Source organism: Euphorbia lathyris, chromosome 2 (assembly GCF_963576675.1).
Source record: "Euphorbia lathyris chromosome 2, ddEupLath1.1, whole genome shotgun sequence".
NCBI lineage: Eukaryota > Viridiplantae > Streptophyta > Magnoliopsida > Malpighiales > Euphorbiaceae > Euphorbia > Euphorbia lathyris.
Genome location: NC_088911.1, coordinates 46734173 through 46754424, shown reverse-complemented (window position 1 = coordinate 46754424; position 20252 = coordinate 46734173). Strand labels below are relative to the sequence as shown.

The window sequence follows — 20252 nt, the reverse complement described above, 5'->3', positions numbered from 1 at the left end:
ATACAAATGAACATTAACCAGAAAAACCAATATAATTAAAACCAATCAGTTCTCTTCAGAAAAACAATAAAAAGCATGTGAGACAGACATCTCCTAGCAAATATTGTTTTCTCCTTTCCCTCTCCTGAAAATCAGAGAGAAAAGAAATCCAAAAAATTGCACCAAAGAAAATTATTAAAAGAATGGGGAAATACATCACAATTTACAGAAGAAGGTTTACGATTTCACGAGAGATCAATTCAAGGAGGCAGAGACGGAACAGAGGGAGAGGGGATAACGGACGGACACCGATAGGAAAGAGAAGAGCAGCAGGAAGTAGCAGGGATTTGAAGCAACGCGTTTGAGGAGAGAGTGGAAGAGAGAATTAGGGATTTGAAGCAACAAGATTTTGGGTATTTTGGGATTTTGAGGAGATCAACAAAATTAGAAGTAGAGAGAGATTGAATTGAGGACTGAAACATCTATTTATTTGTCTTTCAATTAGGGGGAGAATTACAAAACTAACACTTTTCAAGGGGGTAGTTTACATTTCTAGCTCCTTTTAAAAAACTAACCAAAACTAACAAATTTCAACAAGTAACTTCTAAGTTTACCGTCGTCTTCTTCCTTAACATAACTGTGTGTCTTTGTCTTTCCCACTCTCTCTCTTTCTCGCGCTCTCTCTCTCTAAAGAACAGAACAATCTACAGAACGACTACGAATACTACAACAATCAATCCAACCCACAGTTCATACAAAATTTCTACAATCATATAAGTTTTTCATTGGTTTTTAGTTTCATTGAAAAGATTTAAAGCTTAGTTCACTCATCGTTAAGATCTAGCAGGTTGTTTCTCTACAACCCAATGTATATTGTTTCTCTTCATTTTTCATGTTTTTACTGATCCTGCGAACCCCCAAAAATAGTGACATTGTTGTCTGAAAATACATTTTGGTTGGAATATCAGTTTCAGACATTTTTCCCCGACAGTGTCGATATCTGTCGATTTCTATCGATATCTGACAGATATCGACACTATATATATTTGTAGATATTTGTAGATATCTACAATATTTGTCGATATCGACAAATATCTACAGATATCGACAGCACATATCTACAGATATCTACAATATTTGTCGATATCTACAGATATCTATAAATATCTACAATATCTACAATATCGACAAATATCTACAGATATCGACAAATATCTACAGATATCGACACTGTCGAGGAAAAATCTGAAACTGATATTTCAACAAAAATGCATTTTCAGATAACAATGTCACTGTTTTTTGGATTCGCACAACGAGGAAAAACATGAAAAAGGAAGAGAAACAATATATATTGGGACGAGATTGCCTGAAAAAGGGTCGCCTTCTTCTCTTCCTCTTCATATCGCCGTCATTCGCTTCTCCTTCTTTCTCCTCGTCGTTCGCTTCTCCTCCTCTTCCTATCGCCGCCTTTCGCTTCTCCACCTCTTTGAGTGTGCCGCTTTCGCTTCTCGTTCTACCTCCTCTTCCTATCGCAGCGTTTGATATGTTAGAGAGATGAAGTTCTGTTTAGGAATAATGAGGGCAAACTTGGAAGTTACTTGTTGAAATGTGTTAGTTTTGGTTAGTTTTTTAAAATGAGCTAGAAATGTAAACTACCCCCTTAAAAAGTGTTAGTTTTGTAATTCTCCCTTCAATTAGGCAAAACGATGATGTTCGACTTAAGTGGAATGATATCGTTTTGTCTAATTGAAAAACAAAAAATAGACGTTGAACTCTTCTCCTACCTCTTCTTCTTCCTCGTGTAAACAACAACTCTTCTGCCCATCAATGGCGATTTGTGGTTGAAATGGGGCAAATTTCCAGAAATTGAAATCATAGTACCTTGTATTTTATTACTTCCCAGATCTTAGTTAGGACAAGTGCCCCCGTTGCCCCCATTGTAGATTGGTCCCTGCGTAAATGTGCTAAGTAATCTGCACATTTATTTCTCTCGTGATGAATATGACAAACATTAATCTCATCAAACCTGGTCATTAGTAGTTGAGTACTCCAATTGATAGCTCTTTTCAGTGGTGCAAAGGACTCCTTGAGTTGATGTATTTAATCTTCAAGACATTCAGATTCAACCGTCAACTTCTTACAATTAAATTCTAACGATAGGGACAACCACGTGTGTATATCCTATAACTCTGCCTCTAGATTATTTCCCCCAGCCAATATCTTGAGCAAATCCTCCTAGCCAGCTGCCTAAACTATCACGAATCAATCCACCCGATGCAATGTCCTCTATCAACGACTGGACCCATCCACGTTTAGCTTGATCATATCACTTATAGGTTTCAACCAATGTAACTTGACAAGCCTCTTACCTTTATCCCTTGATAGGCTCTCAAATCTCTCCCAACAAGTCTGATTAGCTTTTATTAGCTGAATAACAGTGCCCACTTTGTCCGTACGAACTCTGCTGCCACTGCAGAAAATCTCCATATTTCTCCAGTTCGAGAGCTTATCCACCGTGATCGCAAACATGGCTGGCCAGTTCACCACCCCCAAACTTCGCCTCTTGACCCCAATACAATCGTTGAACGGATCCGCAACAGTTAAGTTAAACAACACCGGCCAGGCAGCGGACGGCATGAGACCTCACCAAACTTCGGTACTGGGCTAATAGTCCATCAACAGGTGCACTAGTGACTCTTCCTCTAGGTTACAACGTTGACAGGAACCACATTGCACTAAGTGACACCTCCTCCGTTCTGCATTATTGAGAATTCTGTCACGCAAATAGAGCCACAAAAATACTCGGTTCATGTGCGGAACTTTCAAGCTCCAGATACGCTCATAACTCTTATCCTCGTCCTCAACCCCGTTATCTTCTAATAAAAGATCATATATTGCTTTGCACAAAAAAAATCCATTAGGTTGGCCCAACGCGACATATCCTTGAAAACAGTATCCCTAGCAGTAAGAATGCACCACATTCGGGGTTGATGAGTCAAAATATTTTTCAATTCTCTCCCAGTACCAACTGCCATTTATCCCAAGCACCTCGTTAACCTTCTACTTATTTTCTGTTGCCGATATAAGGATGATAGCCACATCTGGAAGCCTATCCGAACCCAACCATTGATCATCCCACAATGACGTCGACTTCCCATCACCAATGCTCCAAACCAGTCCCTACAAAAATTTATCAAACACCGAATGCATACATGGTCAGATGTGTGACCTGTTAATATTAATTTTATTTATACCTTCGAAGATCAAATTGTGTTTATATTTCGATACTAGAACTTGAACCCAATAAGTTGTGGGTTCTTTCCATATTTGCCAAAAGCAATTTCATCAAAAGTACCTTATTCGTATCAGTAGCTTTTCTTATTCCTACACCTCTATATATTTCAGTGTACACACACTATCCCACTTCAGCAGATGGACTTTTTCAGAATCTGTTGTACTCCCCCGGATGAACTTCCTGTCAATTTTCTTTAGATCTGCTTTTGGAAGCAGATTCGTTTGCATCGCGTGATTCGGAATGGTTGAAGTCACATATTGTATCAGAGTGATTCTACCTGCTAGAGAAAAAGAATTAGATTTCCAAGCCCTCATTCTCGTGTTCACCTTATCAACAGTCTTTATAAACGTAGATTTGCTCACTCATCGTTCAAGAGGGGGACCCCAAGATATTTCCCTAGATAGTTGGTTAAAGGGATTGAGCACAATCAGAGGAGTAGAGAAGGGTGTACAACAAGTTCTCCCGCACAGGGCCCCAAATTTAAGAGGGTCCGGTTTTTTTATTATATAAATCTAAATAAATTATTATTTTAATTATTATGTGAAAAATTAAATGAATATTAACGTATCCAGAAAATTAACGCTTTAAGAATCTTAAGGGGTCCAGTTTTTATTATTATTATTATACAATATCTAATTAATTATTTTTATTATATTTAGTATGTTAAAAGTCAAGTTAAAAGTAATTTGTTGGCCCTGGAGTTCTATAAGGATCTGTTCAAAGAGGAACCCGTCCAGCTGGAGAGGGCTCACTCTGTTGCTACCTTTCCTCTGATCAGTGAGGAAAGCAGTCAGGATGCCTTTCAACCTATAACCCGAAAAGAGATAGACCATGCCATCTTCAGCATTGGGGCGTCTAAAGCTCATGGGATTGATGGTCTGCATGCTGGCTTTTACCATAAGCATTGGGATGTTGTGAAGGAGAGTATCTATAATTTTATCATAGGTGTGTTTAATGGTTCTAAGGATATTGAGCTGGTAAATAGAACCCTCCTGGTTCTAATTCCTAAAATTGATAAGCCTTCTTCCTTTTTGCATATGAGACCTATCAGTCTTTGTAATGTTCTTTATAAGACGGTTACAAAGATTGTGGCTAATAGAATCCGGGGCATTCTTCCGGCGATCATTTGTCAGAATCAGGGTAGTTTTGTGCCTGGTAGACAAATGATGGATAATGTGGTGATTGCCCAAGAGATGGTCTACACGATGAAGATTAGGAAGGGGAAGAAAGGCATTGTGGCTCTGAAGCTGGATTTGGAGAAGTCCTATGATCGCATCAACTGGAATTTCCTGATGTAGAGTCTAGAGAGAGCTAGGATCCCGGACAGCTGGAGAAGGTTAATTAAGGTATGTATATCTTCTCCTCTGTTTCAAGTTATGGTTAATGGGGATATGTCGGAGGAGTTCTCCCCGGGCCGGGGAATCTGTCAGGGTGATCCTATGAGTCCCTTCCTTTTCGTTATTGATATGGAGAGGTTATATCACCTGATTCAAGATGCAATTGATAATGGGAGTTTCCACCCGGTGGCTATCAATAGCTTCTGTCACCAGGTGACTCACTTATTCTTTGCAGACGATGTCCTTATCTTTCTGGAAGGTAATGAGGAGCAGTTGAGTGTCATTATGGATATTCTTGATTTTTTTTGTTCGGCCTCTGGTCAGAAACTTAATATCCAGAAATCTAGGATGATGTGCTCTAAGAATATGAATCCGAGAGTTTGTAAAAGATTAAGTGATCTGTCAGGTATTCCTCTTACTGATTCTCTTGGGAAGTATCTGGGTATTCCCCTCCACAGTGAGAGAGTGTCTAAAGTTTCCTTTAAAGAAACTTTGGATAAAGCCAATACGAAGTGTGCCACGTGGAAAGCCAAGACTCTTTCTCTCGCTGGCCGCCTCACGTTAATTCAATCAGTTAATTGTGCAGCTCCCAATCACATCATGCAGGCTTGTCAGCTTCCGGATCCTGTGCTTAATGATCTTGATAAGATTAACCGTAGGTTCCTGTGGGGGGAAGCTGCGGAGGGAAGAAAGATCCATCTAGTGCCTTGGAGTGAGGTTTGTCAGCCGAAAGATTCTGGTGGTCTGGGCATTAGGAAAGCTAAGGACAATAATAAAGTTTTATTAATGAAACTCTTTTGGCGTATGTGGCAAGGCCCCTCCTCACTTTGGGTTCGCCTTCTTTGTGGTAAGTATCGGAAAGACAAAATCTTCGGGGGCCCTAAGGAGAGAGTTGTCAATTGTTCCTTCCTCTGGAAAGGCCTTAGCTCCGTGTTTGCAGAGTTCTTCTTGGGGGTTGGTCTGGAGGTGGGTAATGGTAAGACCATTAGTTTCTGGTTTGACACCTGGATTGGGGATAAACCATTAGTAGATGTGTGTACTTCCCCCCCACCTAGTGATATCCGTAACTGGAGGATTGCCGATGTGGTGGACTCTGAGGGGGACTGGATCTGGTCAAAGTTTGATACCTTCTTTAGCCTAGAGACTCTCCTTAGAATTCGGGGAGTGAAGGTTAGTAATCAAGAGGAAGACATGGATAGGCATTGCTGGGCGCTGACTAATAATGGAGTTTATTCTTGCAAATCTGCCTTTGAAGCTTTTACCCTCAACAGGTCTGATCCTCCCTCGGATGTTTGGAAGTCCATCTGGGCCCTCAAAGTCCCTTACCGTATTAGGAGTTTCCTATGGCTGGGAGTTAAGGACAGGTTGCTTACTAATTCGGATAGGCACAGACGGCATTTGGCGGACTCAGGAGCTTGCAGTAGATGCAGAGGCCATGTTGAAACTTTGTGCCATGCTCTTAGGGATTGCTCTAAAAGTAAAGAGGATTGGAAGAAAATTCTCCTACACCATATTCTCTCTTCCTTCATGGCCCATTATGTGAATGACTGGCTCTCTGATGGTATTAGTGGAAAGTTATTGTCTTACATGGAGCATGGTGACATTCTCTTTGCTATTATCTGTCACCAAGTTTGGAAGTGGAGAAACGAGGAGATTTTTGGTAATAAAACTGTGTTTATGCCAAACTTAGCTGAGTTCTTCTCGAATAAACTCTCCTCTATTATTGAGAGTTTCAAAGGAGAGTCCATTGCCAGGTCTTCCCAGATTAGTGATGTCCATCTCGTGGGATGGAACAGGCCGAGAGAGGGGGTTGTGAAGTTGAATACAGATGGCTCCTGCCTCATCAATGGTAAGATTGCTGCCGGAAGTGTTCTTAGAGATGCGGGGGGCGCCTGGCTTTCTGGGTTCACCCAGAATTTGGGGTTGGGTTCTTCCTTCTCAGCGGAGCTCTGGGGTATTCTCTCTGGTATCAAACTTGCTAAAAGGCTGGGCGTTAAGAGGCTTTCTGTGGAGTCTGGTAACATGGAGGCCATCAAAATGATTTCTGAGAACCATGTTATGGGGCTAAATGATTTCTGAGAATCATGCTATGGGTCTTAATAGCCGCAACCTTATCAAAGCTATTAAAAGGTTTTGCTCTTCCTTTGAGATCTTAGAGTTCAGTCACATTTTTAGAGAGCAGAACCGAGTTACGGATCGCTTGGCTGCGGCAGGCCATGAGGGGATGTTAGGTGTTACTACCCTTTCTGATTCCTTTATCTTTCTCTCTTCTCTTCTTTTAGAGGATAGGATTGGGGTTAGTTCCCTAGGCTAATCCCAGGTTAGTTGTTTTTTGTTTGTTTTTTCCTTTCCTGTTCCTACCAAAAAAAAAAAGTAATTTGGTGTTTCATTTTATAGAAACATTATTATTATATGAAAGTATTAATTTTTTTTAATAAATAAAATCTAATTTTTTTTTTTCATTTAGCACAGGGCCCCAAAAATGTTTAAGACGGCCCTAAGCACAACATACTTAAGCTGTGGGCTAAACTGTTCAAGATATTTTTAGACACTACCATTCTCGAATTTTGAAAATTAATTTTCTGGCCTGATATTGTGCAAAAATCATTCTGAACATCCATAAACCCACAATCTAGGTCATATCCGAATTTAAGTTTTGGAGCACTTTTTTTTTTAAGAAAAATAGAGATTTTATTAAGAATCGTCAAGCAAAATGCTACATAGAAAATGAAAGGAACATGATCTCACACTCCACAATTATAACAAAACTAAAACTAACAATAAGAAAAATTACAAAATTAATATTACACTTCAACATACCTAGAGAAGGTAGACACCTGACAAGTGTCGAACGTAATTGAGTTTGGTTCCAACTCAAAAACAGAGCAGTAACTTGATTGAAAATCAAACCAGCTAGTGCGTCCTTATTATTCCAAATCATATTGTTTCGATAAGACAGATACTCCATCAAATCATAGCTACAAAGCAAATTAAGTTAAAACTTGACAAGCTAATATGACCAATGAGAGTATGAACGTGTCTTCTTTAACACAAAAAGAATGCAAACAATTTGTTATAACAAGAACATATGACGCCGATAAAGTGCTTAGAGGGTAGGAAGCGTGCGCCATTTAAAATTACACTTTAGGGATGTGTTTGGTTTAAATTTCAGAATTGGAAACGGAGTGTAGCGGAATCAGAATCGGAATGAATATTTATTTAAATCAGGATATGATTCATTTGAAGTTGTTTGGTTCTTTAATGATCGGAATCGTAATGATTGTAAAATTTATTAAAAATATTTTAATAAATAATAATTATTATAACTTTAAGGGTAATTAATTTATTAGTCCCTATATTTTGATAAAACACACTGTTTAGTCCCTGTATTTTCAAAAACACATGGTAAGGTCTCTAACCTTTTTCTCAGTGAACTGTTTAGTCCTTCCATCTGGTTGTTAGATTTTTTACCGTTTATGACTTCGGAAATGACGAAATTACCCTTTACTATTTACCTTCAAACTTCAGAAGAGGAAATCCAATTTAGAATAAGAAGCTATTTGTATGGAAAACAAGAAAAAGAACAGACTCAATGCTTACGAATTTGAACGATTAAGAAGAAAATCAAGAAGAAGAACATTCAAAGTTGATTTCAGATGTATTAGAGTTTAAAGGAAAAGAAGAACGCAAATCCAAATTGACTAACAGAATCTTCATGAGAGTCTAATGGTAGGGACTAAACAATTCACCGAGAAAAACGTTAGAGACTAAACAGTTCACTGAGAAAAACGTTAGGGACTTTACCGTGTGTTTTTGAAAATATAGGGACTAAACAGTGTGTTTTGTCAAAATATAGGGACTAATAAATTAATTACCCTAACTTTAATTAAACTAAAAAATATATAAAAAAATTAAATCATCCAAAAAATTAAATTAGTGATTTGTTAACGACAACTTTTTCTTTTACAATTGTATTATAAACTAGTAGGAAAAAGTATTTGCATATAATATATCTAAATTAATTATATAAAGTATAAGATAACCATTCAAAAGTACAGGTGGTTTGGTAAAATAGTAGTGGGTTTATGTTGGTAAAAACATGGATATTGTAATTTTTTTATTTTTTATTTTATAAATTATTAGGAATGGGAGTGAAGTTTGATTAAAGTGAAAAGGAGAGGGAATGAATAATTGTCCATAAAATGAGATTCTCATCCCCAAGTTATATTTAAAGAGAGATCATTCTCATTCCATAGTCGAAGTTTATCTAAGCAAACACTTCCTAGGTTAAATCAGAGGGCTTTTTATTTTGATTCCAATAGAAATCAAAAGTGATTAACATGGTGACATTCCGAAAGGTAGTAATTTTATAGTTCGTGAAGGAATATTTTCCAAATACAGCGCATCTCATCTCATCTCATTTTGTTTTACAAGCAATCGACCAAGTTATTATTTCTAACGCATCCTTTGCTTGATTAATGCTAATATATACATCAAGCCAACTGGACAAATCTACTTCTTAGCTTTGCTAGTCCATGCTTCTTTCAGTTTGACCCCCAGTGCGTATGCTAATGGGGGAGGAACAGCATTTCCGATTTGCCGGTGCTTGTGCTGGATGTTACCCGAAAACTTGTAGGTATCAGGAAATCCCTGCAAACAACCACAAGAAAAGTGTGAAATAAGTTTATGTATAGCGAAACTTCGCAAAAAAAGCTGAAAATTTTGGGAATAATTACCTGAGATCGGGCACATTCTCGAACTGTAAGAATTCTATCCTGATCAGGATGAAAACACATCCCCACCTTCCCCATAGGTTGAGGATCTGTTATGGAAGTTGGGAAGTTGCCCTCCCAATCCAACCTTCCGAAGAGCCCTTTCCACTGATTGTGTCGCTTAGCTGTGTTCGGTAGGCACCATGGAATCAAATCAACCAGTTGCCCAGAAGATAATTTAACCTATAGCAAAATTATAGAATACACCATGAGTACAATAATCGAAATTTCCAGACTTAGTAGCATCTAAATGAGGCTCAACTATGTGTGCACTACCTTCTCTTCTGGAAGATCACGCCAATCACAACCTGGCCGCTTTGGAATCTTTTGACACCTAATCAGATTCAATTCATTCATTTCTTTTGATATATGATCCGTCAAGGTAATTGCCTCCCCACGAATTTTCTTTTGATACCATGATACAGGATCATTTTTGTACTGCATAACAGAAAACAAAATATAACATATGTATGTAGTATGAAATTAAAGAATTTCTTGAACATAAAGTATTCTCTTGTATACCTCCAAAGTTGTCATGGAAGCACCATTGCCTACAGCTGGGAGATCACCTATGGTATCTCTTACAGTAATTGCACGGTAAGGGGCTCCATTAGCAGTACTCCGAACAGCAGAATAATGCGAATTCTCTGACAATGCAACTTTTAACTCTGGAGCAGAAAATACATGCATTGGCTCTGGCCACTCTGGAAGTATCTCCTCAGGGGAGGCTGCCCATATGAATGCCCGTTTTCGTGATTGAGAAACTCCAAAAGCTCCAGCTTCCAATATGCCAAACCTTACCTGAGAAAAAACTTATTGCATAAATGATTTGGAATCAAAAGATGAAAATACATATTCATTTGCTGGCAGTAACATCCACCTCACCTGATAACCCATCTCAAGGAGTGAAGCCACAGTTAAACGGAAGGTCTGTCCTTTATTGAAAGACACAAAGTTCCTCACGTTCTCTAGTAGGAAGTACTTTGGTCGAAAGTAATCAGCAAAAGATAAGAATGCTAAGATCATCTCACATTGAACTTTACTCCAAGTGCTTTGAGTAAACCTATTCATTCCAGAGAAGCCCTGAAAAGAAAGATCACTTTCCTCTTATAAACCATAGATGCTCAAGGCTGAGTTAGAAGAAATTGGTTCAAAATCATAATAAAATAAAGCCTAACAAATTATTTGGCACTTATTACTTTTTGAATTTGTGCTAAAAGTCATTTTGATTGGATGTAATTACTACCAACCAAACTCAAAGATAAAAGCTAAAAATAAAGATAGCAACACCACCATCTCCAAGAAAAAATAAATAATATGCACATACTTGACAGGGAGGCCCCCCATTGATGAAATCCACCTGCCCTGGCAATGGCAAATCAGCAATGACCTTCTCATCAAGGGACGAGGCCAATTCTATAGCCTCAGAAGTGGAGATACAGTCATCTGTCTCACCGCATTTTTCCATCACAGCCCTGTAATACAACTCAAAAACTGTCAATCAAATTTTAGAACAAAAAGAGTTGGAACAGTTTCAAAATAACGTCATTCACCTGAGGATCACATTGCAATTGTTTATGAATACCAATGACTCCGGATGGTTGAGTTTAAATGCTTCTCCAGCTGGCTCTTCATATTCAATAGCCCATTTAGTTGATGAAACACCTGTGATGTTGAAAGTAGCACATGCATCAGGTTATTGAATAAGAGAGAACAGTACTTTATTCAGTTTAACAGTTTTAGGGAGAAAAGAAGGGTCACCAGCTTGCCGCAGTCCTTCTGACAATCCACCACAACCAGCAAAAATATCCAATGTGGCTAAGTGTCTAGCTTGATATGGTTCTGCTTCATTTTCGAAATCAGCCTCTCCCTCTTTGCATTTACCCTTCCTCTTCCTAGATGCAGCATGACTCTCTCGAAATGAAGTTGAGTATCTCAACTTCATATGGGATGGCAACTGATCCATAAGGTCAAATTGGAAAATTATTTATAGCAAGTCAGCAGATTTTATGCAATTGATAACAGTAAAACTTAGACGCAAACTGACTGTACTGTAATAAAATTGATGCTTTCTGCATGAGTCCATCATTATTGTCAGCAGATTACTTTAAGATAAAGAGCAAAAAACAAATTACCTGCTTGAGGGAACCTTTAGAAGGATCATAAAGATGCTCACAGAAGAAAATATGATCAGAGATTGCAGAAGCATTGCCTGTAGGAATATCAATTTTCTTTCTGACTTCACATTTCCCTTGGATATCCTCAACAGATAAAGTATGTGTTTCTTCACTGTAATATATCTGAAATTTTAAGTTGCACTTAGGACATGAAATAGTGGGATGATAGCAAATAGCAACATTCAAAGTATGATACCGGAAAGCTTAGGCTTAAGAATATAACTATATATAACTGAACAATCTTATAAAAAGTTTTACCTCACGAATGTCAGAACAATAAGCCTTCTCTGATGAGACGTCATCTGGTCTGAAATATCTCTGGACCCTGACCTGGGTGGATCTTGCTGTAGCTTGTTTTGATTCCTTTGGAACAATGATTTCCAATACCTGGCACACAACATAAGCCTTCAACCCTACATTCCTTCCACCCTTGAAAGTTTCAGCCTCCCTATCTGTGGTGAACTGTTGAGGGCTTACATAGACAAAATCATGAACAGAATATAGAATTCCCATGTGTACAAATCCATTCCTGGAAGAATTCACTTTGAAAACGCCCTTTTCCTTTTCCTTTTCAGCTTCTGTTATCTTGCACGAATGACAGTAACCAGAACCAAGGCCCATTGTATCATAAGGAAGACTGAAAAATGCACCCTTCTCTGGCCAATACAAACTTTTACAGTAGTATTCCAAGGGTAGTCCTTTCTTTTTCCTCTCTTCAGCTCTTGCTCTGTCAATTTTATCAGAGCTGGCATTATCTTTTCTATGATGATGTCCCCATGGAATTTTCCGAACTTCCATCACAACTACCTGCTTCACATCCTGCAAATCATAATTCATGCACTCATTTGTCAAGAAAGTCTCTCTTTCATTGGCTGCATTTCCAAGAACTGTCTTTGACCCATGCTGCATCATTCTCCCATGAAACATTTTGTTACCATCTGATGTTTCAAACATGTACTCCACAAAGTAGATTGCAGGAAACTCATCAGGCTCATCAACTTCCAACAGGACAGCACCCCCAACACTTATCATCTCTCCACGAACAAAGGCACATTTATAAGTGGCTTCACCAGAATCTGTTTTGCCTACAGAACTACTATCCCAGTGTACTTCATCCTTTGAATAAGATTTAGTTCTCGATACCAATGTGCAAGGCTTTTGTGTCTTCTCCGAAACAAACAGCTTCTCCTCTTCAGTGCCATCGTCGTTGTCCTCTTGATCTTCAATTTCATCTTCCTCTTTTGTTTCACAATTAGTTTCCCCATTCAAATCTTCCGGGGAGTAATTAGAGTAATATTCCCCCCAAATTCTGTTAATGAGCCTTGTTGTTGTTGCCTGCATAGCTTTCCTCTTAGACATCACAGACAGAGAGCCCATTGCTGCCCGTGGATTTAGATTGGGTTGCATCTTTTGCATAATTTGTTTTTTGTTGACAGTCCATTTGGTGTGGTGTCTCTCCTCCATCTTCTTAACAAGACCAATCACAAATGCACATTTTTTTATTTTTGCATCTGGAAATTCAGCAAAAAGCTGTAGTATGATCTGCCCATGAACAACCACGTATCTTTCAACAGCTGCTGCATCAGCAGAAATGTAACCATGATCATCCTTTTTCAATTTAGATACTTCTTTGATTACATCTGCAAAAGAAAGCTTTGACACCCGAGTTTGCTTTTTCAATATTGTAATGATGCTTCTTGCAAGTTTGGCTGTCTTAAGAACTGGCTTATACCATGAAGAATATTGCTTAGATGGATTGCCAAGTCTATACCTGAAAGATATATAGAAAAAAAGAGTAAATATCATTGCATTTGACAAGACAAAGATGGACTGCATTCTGCAGATCAATTATAATTATCACAAACTATGCAACGTACCAGGCCATGTCAGTGCGAATAGATATGAACACCATTGAAGAGCCAAATTCAATCATCCACTCTTTTATTGCACTCAGAAATATTGGCAAACCCAGATCATCGTGTACCCCTGAGCCCCCTGAGGAAGACTGATCAGGATCATTATCAAGACAGAATCCACTTCCATCATCATCAGTCATTTGTCCTGACCCAAAGATGGTGACATCTATATCTTCACATGGTTTCATGGGAAGGAGCTCCAAGGAAATCAACCTTGAATCTGAATTATATAATGACCAATTGTGGAGCATTCTTTTAGGAAGATCATCAGGGTCAACCATCATATGCTCTTCACTATCAATTGCTATGTATTCATCAGTTTCTTCATCAGAATGTTTGTAGAATGCAGGCAAAGGGTAGTCATTTGCGATCTCATCTTCATTAATCTTTATGTAGATTCTGTTTGATGAAGTTGAACCCTGGCTTTTCTTTTGTTTCTTTGTAGATTTCCAATATTCCTCTTGTTGCAACAGTCTAGCTAATTTGGCATCTTCGTCTTCCTCAGCTACACCAGAGGATACATTAGACTGAGTTGTACATGAATCTCCTCCAAATGTTTCATTGATTGTCAAGTTCCCACAGGAGCCTGTAGCATTTGCCAGCACAAAATTTCCATGCATGCGGCTCTTGTCTTTCAAGGCAACAAGTGCAGGCAACTCCTCAAATTTCTGGTCATTCCGCTTTGATGTCTCATCTAATCCTATAAGTTGGTTATAAATAAATTCACCTTGAGAAATTATGAACTCCTTGATGGATGCTGCACCAGAAAAACACTTGCTCCCACTCATTGATCGGACAACCCCAGCAAGCAACTCATCAAGAGTGAGATCAGGATTCCCTCCAGAAGATTTAGACAGTTTTTTGTAGACCTCTATACAAGCATTAGCCTTTTCAAAGAAGTGATCATAGAACTTCTTGTAACTAGTTGCAGCTTTAAGGCAATCATAATCAGCAATATCAGTTGTGAGCCATATGACAGGAGATCCATCCTCATAACCAGAGATGCTCCACCCTTCTATCCTTCCAAAGCCTTCGCATCTAACACGCTTTTCCTTCTCATTGTCAGAAGTCTGCTCAAGAGGCAATATAATACCAGATATGAACATGTCTTCAACTTCAAGCATCTCAAGAGGATGTGGGGCACCATCAGCATTATGCAAAACAAAATCTGTCAATCTCCTATTTGGGCGTCCATCTTCTTGCCCATGTGTCAAATGAATAGCTAAAATCTCTTCTTCCACAAATTGATCCTTCTTTGATTCAATAACATAAGAGTCCTCTGATAACCGCACAGATTTCTCCTTGAAATTTGTGCATGCAGCAGCTCTCTTTGGTCTTTTCAGGGCTCCCAAGGGCTCTTCTCCCTCATGAGAGGAACTTCGCTTCTTAACTTTTTTGCTCTTTGATGCTGCCTTGTTTGCTCTAGAAAGCGAGGATTTGGGTTTAGCTACATCATGCTGCACTCCTGTTACAGAATCAAAAAAGTCAATGGAGCAAAAAGATTCTGGATACAGGTTTGGATAATCATGCTGAGATTGGACCAATATTGAGAATTGATAAGAAAAAACAACACATAGCAAACAAAAGAGCACAGTGAGTCCCTTTTAACTCCATTGCCACTAGCAAAAAATTGTGGAGAAACAATTGAGGGATGCTTTTTTACATTATGGGCTAATTGCAAACAAGTATAATATATAGAATATTTCCATAAGGAGTTTTAAGTTTCAAATATTCCTGTAAAGTTTCCATTTGCTAATACCATTATCAAGTTTCATAACCTAATAATGTTATTGGCAAAACATAGAGAGCACAACTATTGCATCCTATGGGTAGAACTTCAGAATATAAGAAGTATTCCCATATCTAGCAATTCTTGAGAAATTAAGTAGAAGATCAAGATATTCTCACCCACAAACACAACAATCACAAAAAATGATACTAATTTAGATATATTAAATAAATCATGTAGAACTCAAGATATTTAAGATCAAGTTCAAAGCAAGCATAGCCAACCCCAGACAGTATAATCTCTGGTGAATAAAGTGATAGCTAAAAGAGAATTTATACATCAAGAGGAACAATGAGCAAGTATGGTGTGTGAACCAACTGAAAGGAGAATTGCACACTACTCATCCTATTTGGTAACTGCAGTAGTGCAATATAACAGACAGTCCATACCTAATAATCAGGCTCAAATTTGCAAATGGGGGAGAGCAAAATGGGGACTGCTTCCCCCATCCGCATGCTCGTCTAGATGGGGAATCCCCATCCCCATTTATGAAATGGGGAAAATCTAGTCCCCACTTCGTCCCCATGGGGATTAGGATCAACACGGGGATCTCCATTACTCATTTCTCAAATTCTAAATAACATTGGATGATGACTCATTTTTAATGTGGACATTAATGAAATTTTGGATCGCAAATTTACAAAATTAATAAAAAAATTATGATATAAGTTTTTCAAGCAAATGAAAACATAGTAGGATAATAAGTTTACATGATGGACGTTTCCAGGTATAAATTAAGTCTCTACAAGCCAAATTGAGAGTCCAATTTCAAGCTGCATTTAAAGTTAAACCCAAATTAAGTTTTTCCTTTTTATAGTATGGGATTAAGTGTATGGAAGTTTTTTTTAAAGGAAGTGTACAGAATTTAATCATCACTGCCTTTTATATAAACGAAGGAGAACTGATGAAAAACGACATGGTTTTTCATTTAGCAATCATTTAGCCAAACGACACAGTTTCGCACTAGGGCCAATTAAAACAAAAATAACAGAAGATAGGGAGGCTCCGCCCTCCATCTTCTTCATCCTTAAGCTTCATCTGCCATGGCAGACACAGGGATGGAGCCAGCCGGCCAACCCTTTCCAAGGGTTTTCCGGCAGGCCAGAGGGTCGTGGACCCTCCATGGCTCCACCCCTGCCCATCTCCATCCCATGGGTAAATTAAACAGGGATTCACCATCCCACTGGGTAAATCCCTGCTCCATTTGCAACAATGAAGTTCTAAAATAAAATTGGGTGAAATTTTTGGCTGCAAAATGTTGCCATTATAGGAATTAAGTTTTAAAAAGAAAAAACAAACCTATTTTATTAAATACAGGTGGTATAAATTTTCTTCCAAATGGATTATGAAAAGGACAAGGAAAACAAAAGTTAAAGGAGTAGCAGAGAGTAACGCAGGGTGCCAAAGCACTGCATATGGCGCGCATCCAGTGCCTCAGCATGCCTAATCCCCCTTTTTTCATGAGTTTTTTTATAATGATCAGTAACAATTACTGTTTGGTAGCACAGTTGGTAACAAACTAAAATAGGGCAGAACCATTCTAATGGTTGGTTACTACTTTTTTAGCAAAAGCAACAAAGAAATAACATGCATTAGACCTGCTCTTAGGGCTTCAAGGTAGTCAAGTACCAGTAACTAGATTAAGGATATTTTTAGCTTCAACTACTATTAATGTCAACTACCAGTGTGATAAATTATTAGGAAATAACATTTATTATCATGTAAATGAGTTAAAAATAATACAACCAAAAATATATTGCAGAAAATAACAAATATAGTATAAGTAAAACCATAATGGATAAGAAATCTGCTCTCACAACCTGGTGAAGAACCAGAGGCTTTATCAACAGGACCCGGAACTGATGGCTCCAAAAGCTTTGCAGAACCCATTTTAAAGTGAGTGTCACTTTTTAATGCAGTAAGATTTCCGTTTCGGTCTCTGGAAGACCAACCCACTGATATAATCTAAGAAGAAAAATAGAAAGAGATCAAAATAAAGCATGGAGTCACCACTCATTTAATTAACAAATCATTGAGAAATAGAACTTCAAATAAAAACACAGATCGTCTTAAAGCTACAATGCATAACAAGCAGTAGGGTATCCGCAAAAAAAAATCCCACGATTTAGTTCAGAATCTGTCCCAAATCTATAATGGTTATCCTTAGATACCTCCAAAACCCACAATAAATAGCCATTTCTCTGGTCTGAAGTTTAATAAAACTACCGGAAAATAATTAGCAAACTAAACATTGTCATAATCTATGATGGTAAGTATCATTTAATGAATTAGATCGGCTGCACAATCAGCCCAATTTCCATCCATCCACATGCAATATCAGAATAGTCTTTCAAAGTAACTGACATTCATCGACTCCAAACAATAATAGATCTTTACAAAACAATCGTTTCAAAAAGAGGGAGAGAGAGAAAAAAAAAACCCACTCACATCTTCGATCGAGCTTGTTATTCCCACTAAACAAGAGGAACCCGCAGAGAGCGAAGTTGTTTTAAGCACATAGAACGCTCATTTGCAGAAACACAAGTGTGCTATTCCCTTTAAGCAATTCTTTGTAACATGCAAAATGGAAACTTAAAAGGAAAGGAGAGAGAGAGAGAGAGATCGAACTGCTATCGCATGGAGCGGGACGATGGTTCAGAAACGGAATGAATGAATGGAAATGAGCTTTAGTCGAGGGAAAAACAGAATTAGGGCATTTTTTTATAGATAGACAAAATTTTGTAATGAAAAATGGCATTTGTACAAAAAAACAAAGAGCGGGAAGATGGAATTTGGGGAAAAAGATTTGGCGCCTATTGCTGCGAATGCAGTATTTGGCTTCCCCCGCACACTCTCCATTTCCTCGAAAATAAAGGGCCCATGCGATTTTTAACTTCTTTTTTTTTTCGTATCCCGAAGACTGAGGTAAATTCTGCACAATAACTAATAGTACGTTTGGTTGGAAGGATTTATAAAGGGTTAGGGATGGTAAAACTCTAGTGGATATAAAAGGGATCGTTTTTGTAATTAAGTGGGAGTTACGGATCACTATGGAAGAAGGTTGAAGAGTTGGTAAGTTGGAAGCGTTAGCTGAATTGGACGAGTTGTTTGGAAATTGGGTGTTGTTAAACGTAGCTCCAATTTTCCACCTCTAGCCCCGTAAAATGATGAAAGTACCTTTTGAGGCTTTGAGGTGGGAAAATGGGGAAAAAAATCTCTTCCGACGGGGCGTGAGGTAATCACGCCTGGTGAGGCGTGATTACCTCACGCCCGCATGAATAAATCACAAAAAAAAATTGTTGATAATTGTGGTTAACTCGAATTATCCGTTTAGAAATAAAATTACGGCATTTTAACTCGGATTACCCTTTAACAAATAAAATTTAAAAACATAAACATTAAAACAAAAATTAATAAACATAAACATTAAAATAAAAATTAATAAACATAAAAGAGTACATATAATATCAAAAGTGTTAAAATGTATGAAGTTCTACAAAAATAATTTAGTTCGTCTGACGCCACGCCTCTATAAACTCATCCATCTCCCTCTTAATGTGTGGAGCATCCTCGTCAGATCGGTGGGTGATAGGGACGTTTCGCCCCTATCTTTTAGCGTGGTTTACGGCTTAATTTAGGACCAAATAAATAAGTTTAATTACAAAAATAAGGAGTTTTTAATAAAATAACAAAATAAAAATAAAATCCGTACTTTCGGTTAATTGTCTTTATTTTTTATTAAATTTAGAAAATAAAACGTCAAGCTAACTCGGCTCTCGAGAATTGTATTTCAGGTACAAGTAAGGAGCAAAATCTCACCGACATACGCGGGGCGTATCAACCTCCACGCGGGCGTGTTATCTAGTCAGAACTGATTGAGCAATCCACATGCACCACGTGGGACTTACCCACTGATACGCGAGGCGTATGAACCACCATGCGGGGCGTATATGCAATAATACACTCAATCATGAAGGTCAGACTGCATGGTCTCCCAAGTCAACAGGTCCTACGCGGGGCGTCCCACCTTATACGCGGAGCGTATTGGGAAATTCTTCAATCAAAAGATATAGGGACTAACATACGCGGGGCGTGCTCCAGGCTACGCGTGGCGTAAAAGACATAATCCGAGCTATTAAATCTCAGGAGCTCAACCACACGGGGCGTACCCCAGTCTACGCGGGGCGTGGTTGAGACAACAAGATCTGAATTTGGCCCACATGCAAGAAATTATTGACGAAATGGGTCAATACGCGGGGCGTCCTCAACCATACGCGGGACGTGTCATGGGAATTCTGCAGAAATAATGTATCTTCATGCTTGTATCTTATGAAATTACAATTTCACCCCTAGCTTGATGTGTATAAATAAGAGTGATTAGCACTCATTTAGACATTCAGATTTTACATAGCAAAACTCTATCACCTTGAGAGCTTGTTCGTTTACTCCGGCATTCCGTCAAAGTTCTGTTTCATCTTCGTTCACCAAGCTCGAGAGTTCCACCTCCAAGTCCTAAGAGACGGCCTTGAGTCCGGTTAGCTAGTTCCGAGGGAGGATTCTTCCCTTTTCACTTGCTAATTAGCTTGTACTGTTCCTATGTACTAGGCTTGGTTGTATTCTATATTTACGCTTTCCATATTTATAACATATGATTTACGATTTCTTTTTCTATATATGTGTTGATGTTTGTTACTTGTTTTGATATTCGTAATTGATTATTGTGTAGGGGAACGCGATTTTCGACGCCATTCGGGCTATCTTTAGGGATTCATAGAGGTGTTGCCTTACCGGAAGTGACGCACCGGAAACCGTAGGAATTGACAAGCCACGGAACTTACGGGCCCTAATTTCTAATCCCAAGCATTAGACACACCTTGACTAGGAACCATGTAGTCTAAGTACTTCACGGGTCGGTCACACTACACGTAGTCGTCATTGCAAGAGTAAATCATTAACCGTATATATTGGGAGTCATTGTTTACCATAC

At 38.4% G+C, this 20252-nt stretch overlaps 1 protein-coding gene across 1 annotated transcript; it reads right to left on the bottom strand.

Annotated features, from left to right (window-relative positions):
- Positions 1-8960: 8960 nt before the first annotated feature.
- On the bottom strand, positions 8961-18184 carry LOC136218049 (DNA (cytosine-5)-methyltransferase 1-like). The gene is made up of 13 exons (XM_066004780.1): positions 17714-18184; positions 17086-17230; positions 13438-14941; positions 11819-13331; positions 11519-11683; positions 11145-11340; positions 10937-11048; positions 10711-10858; positions 10269-10466; positions 9906-10184; positions 9660-9821; positions 9348-9566; positions 8961-9261 (listed from the first exon to the last, which is right to left on the bottom strand). The coding sequence occupies exons 2-13, from the start codon at positions 17153-17155 to the stop codon at positions 9124-9126; spliced, it is 4704 nt and encodes a 1567-aa protein (XP_065860852.1). The 5' UTR covers positions 17156-17230; positions 17714-18184; the 3' UTR covers positions 8961-9123.
- Positions 18185-20252: the final 2068 nt, after the last annotated feature.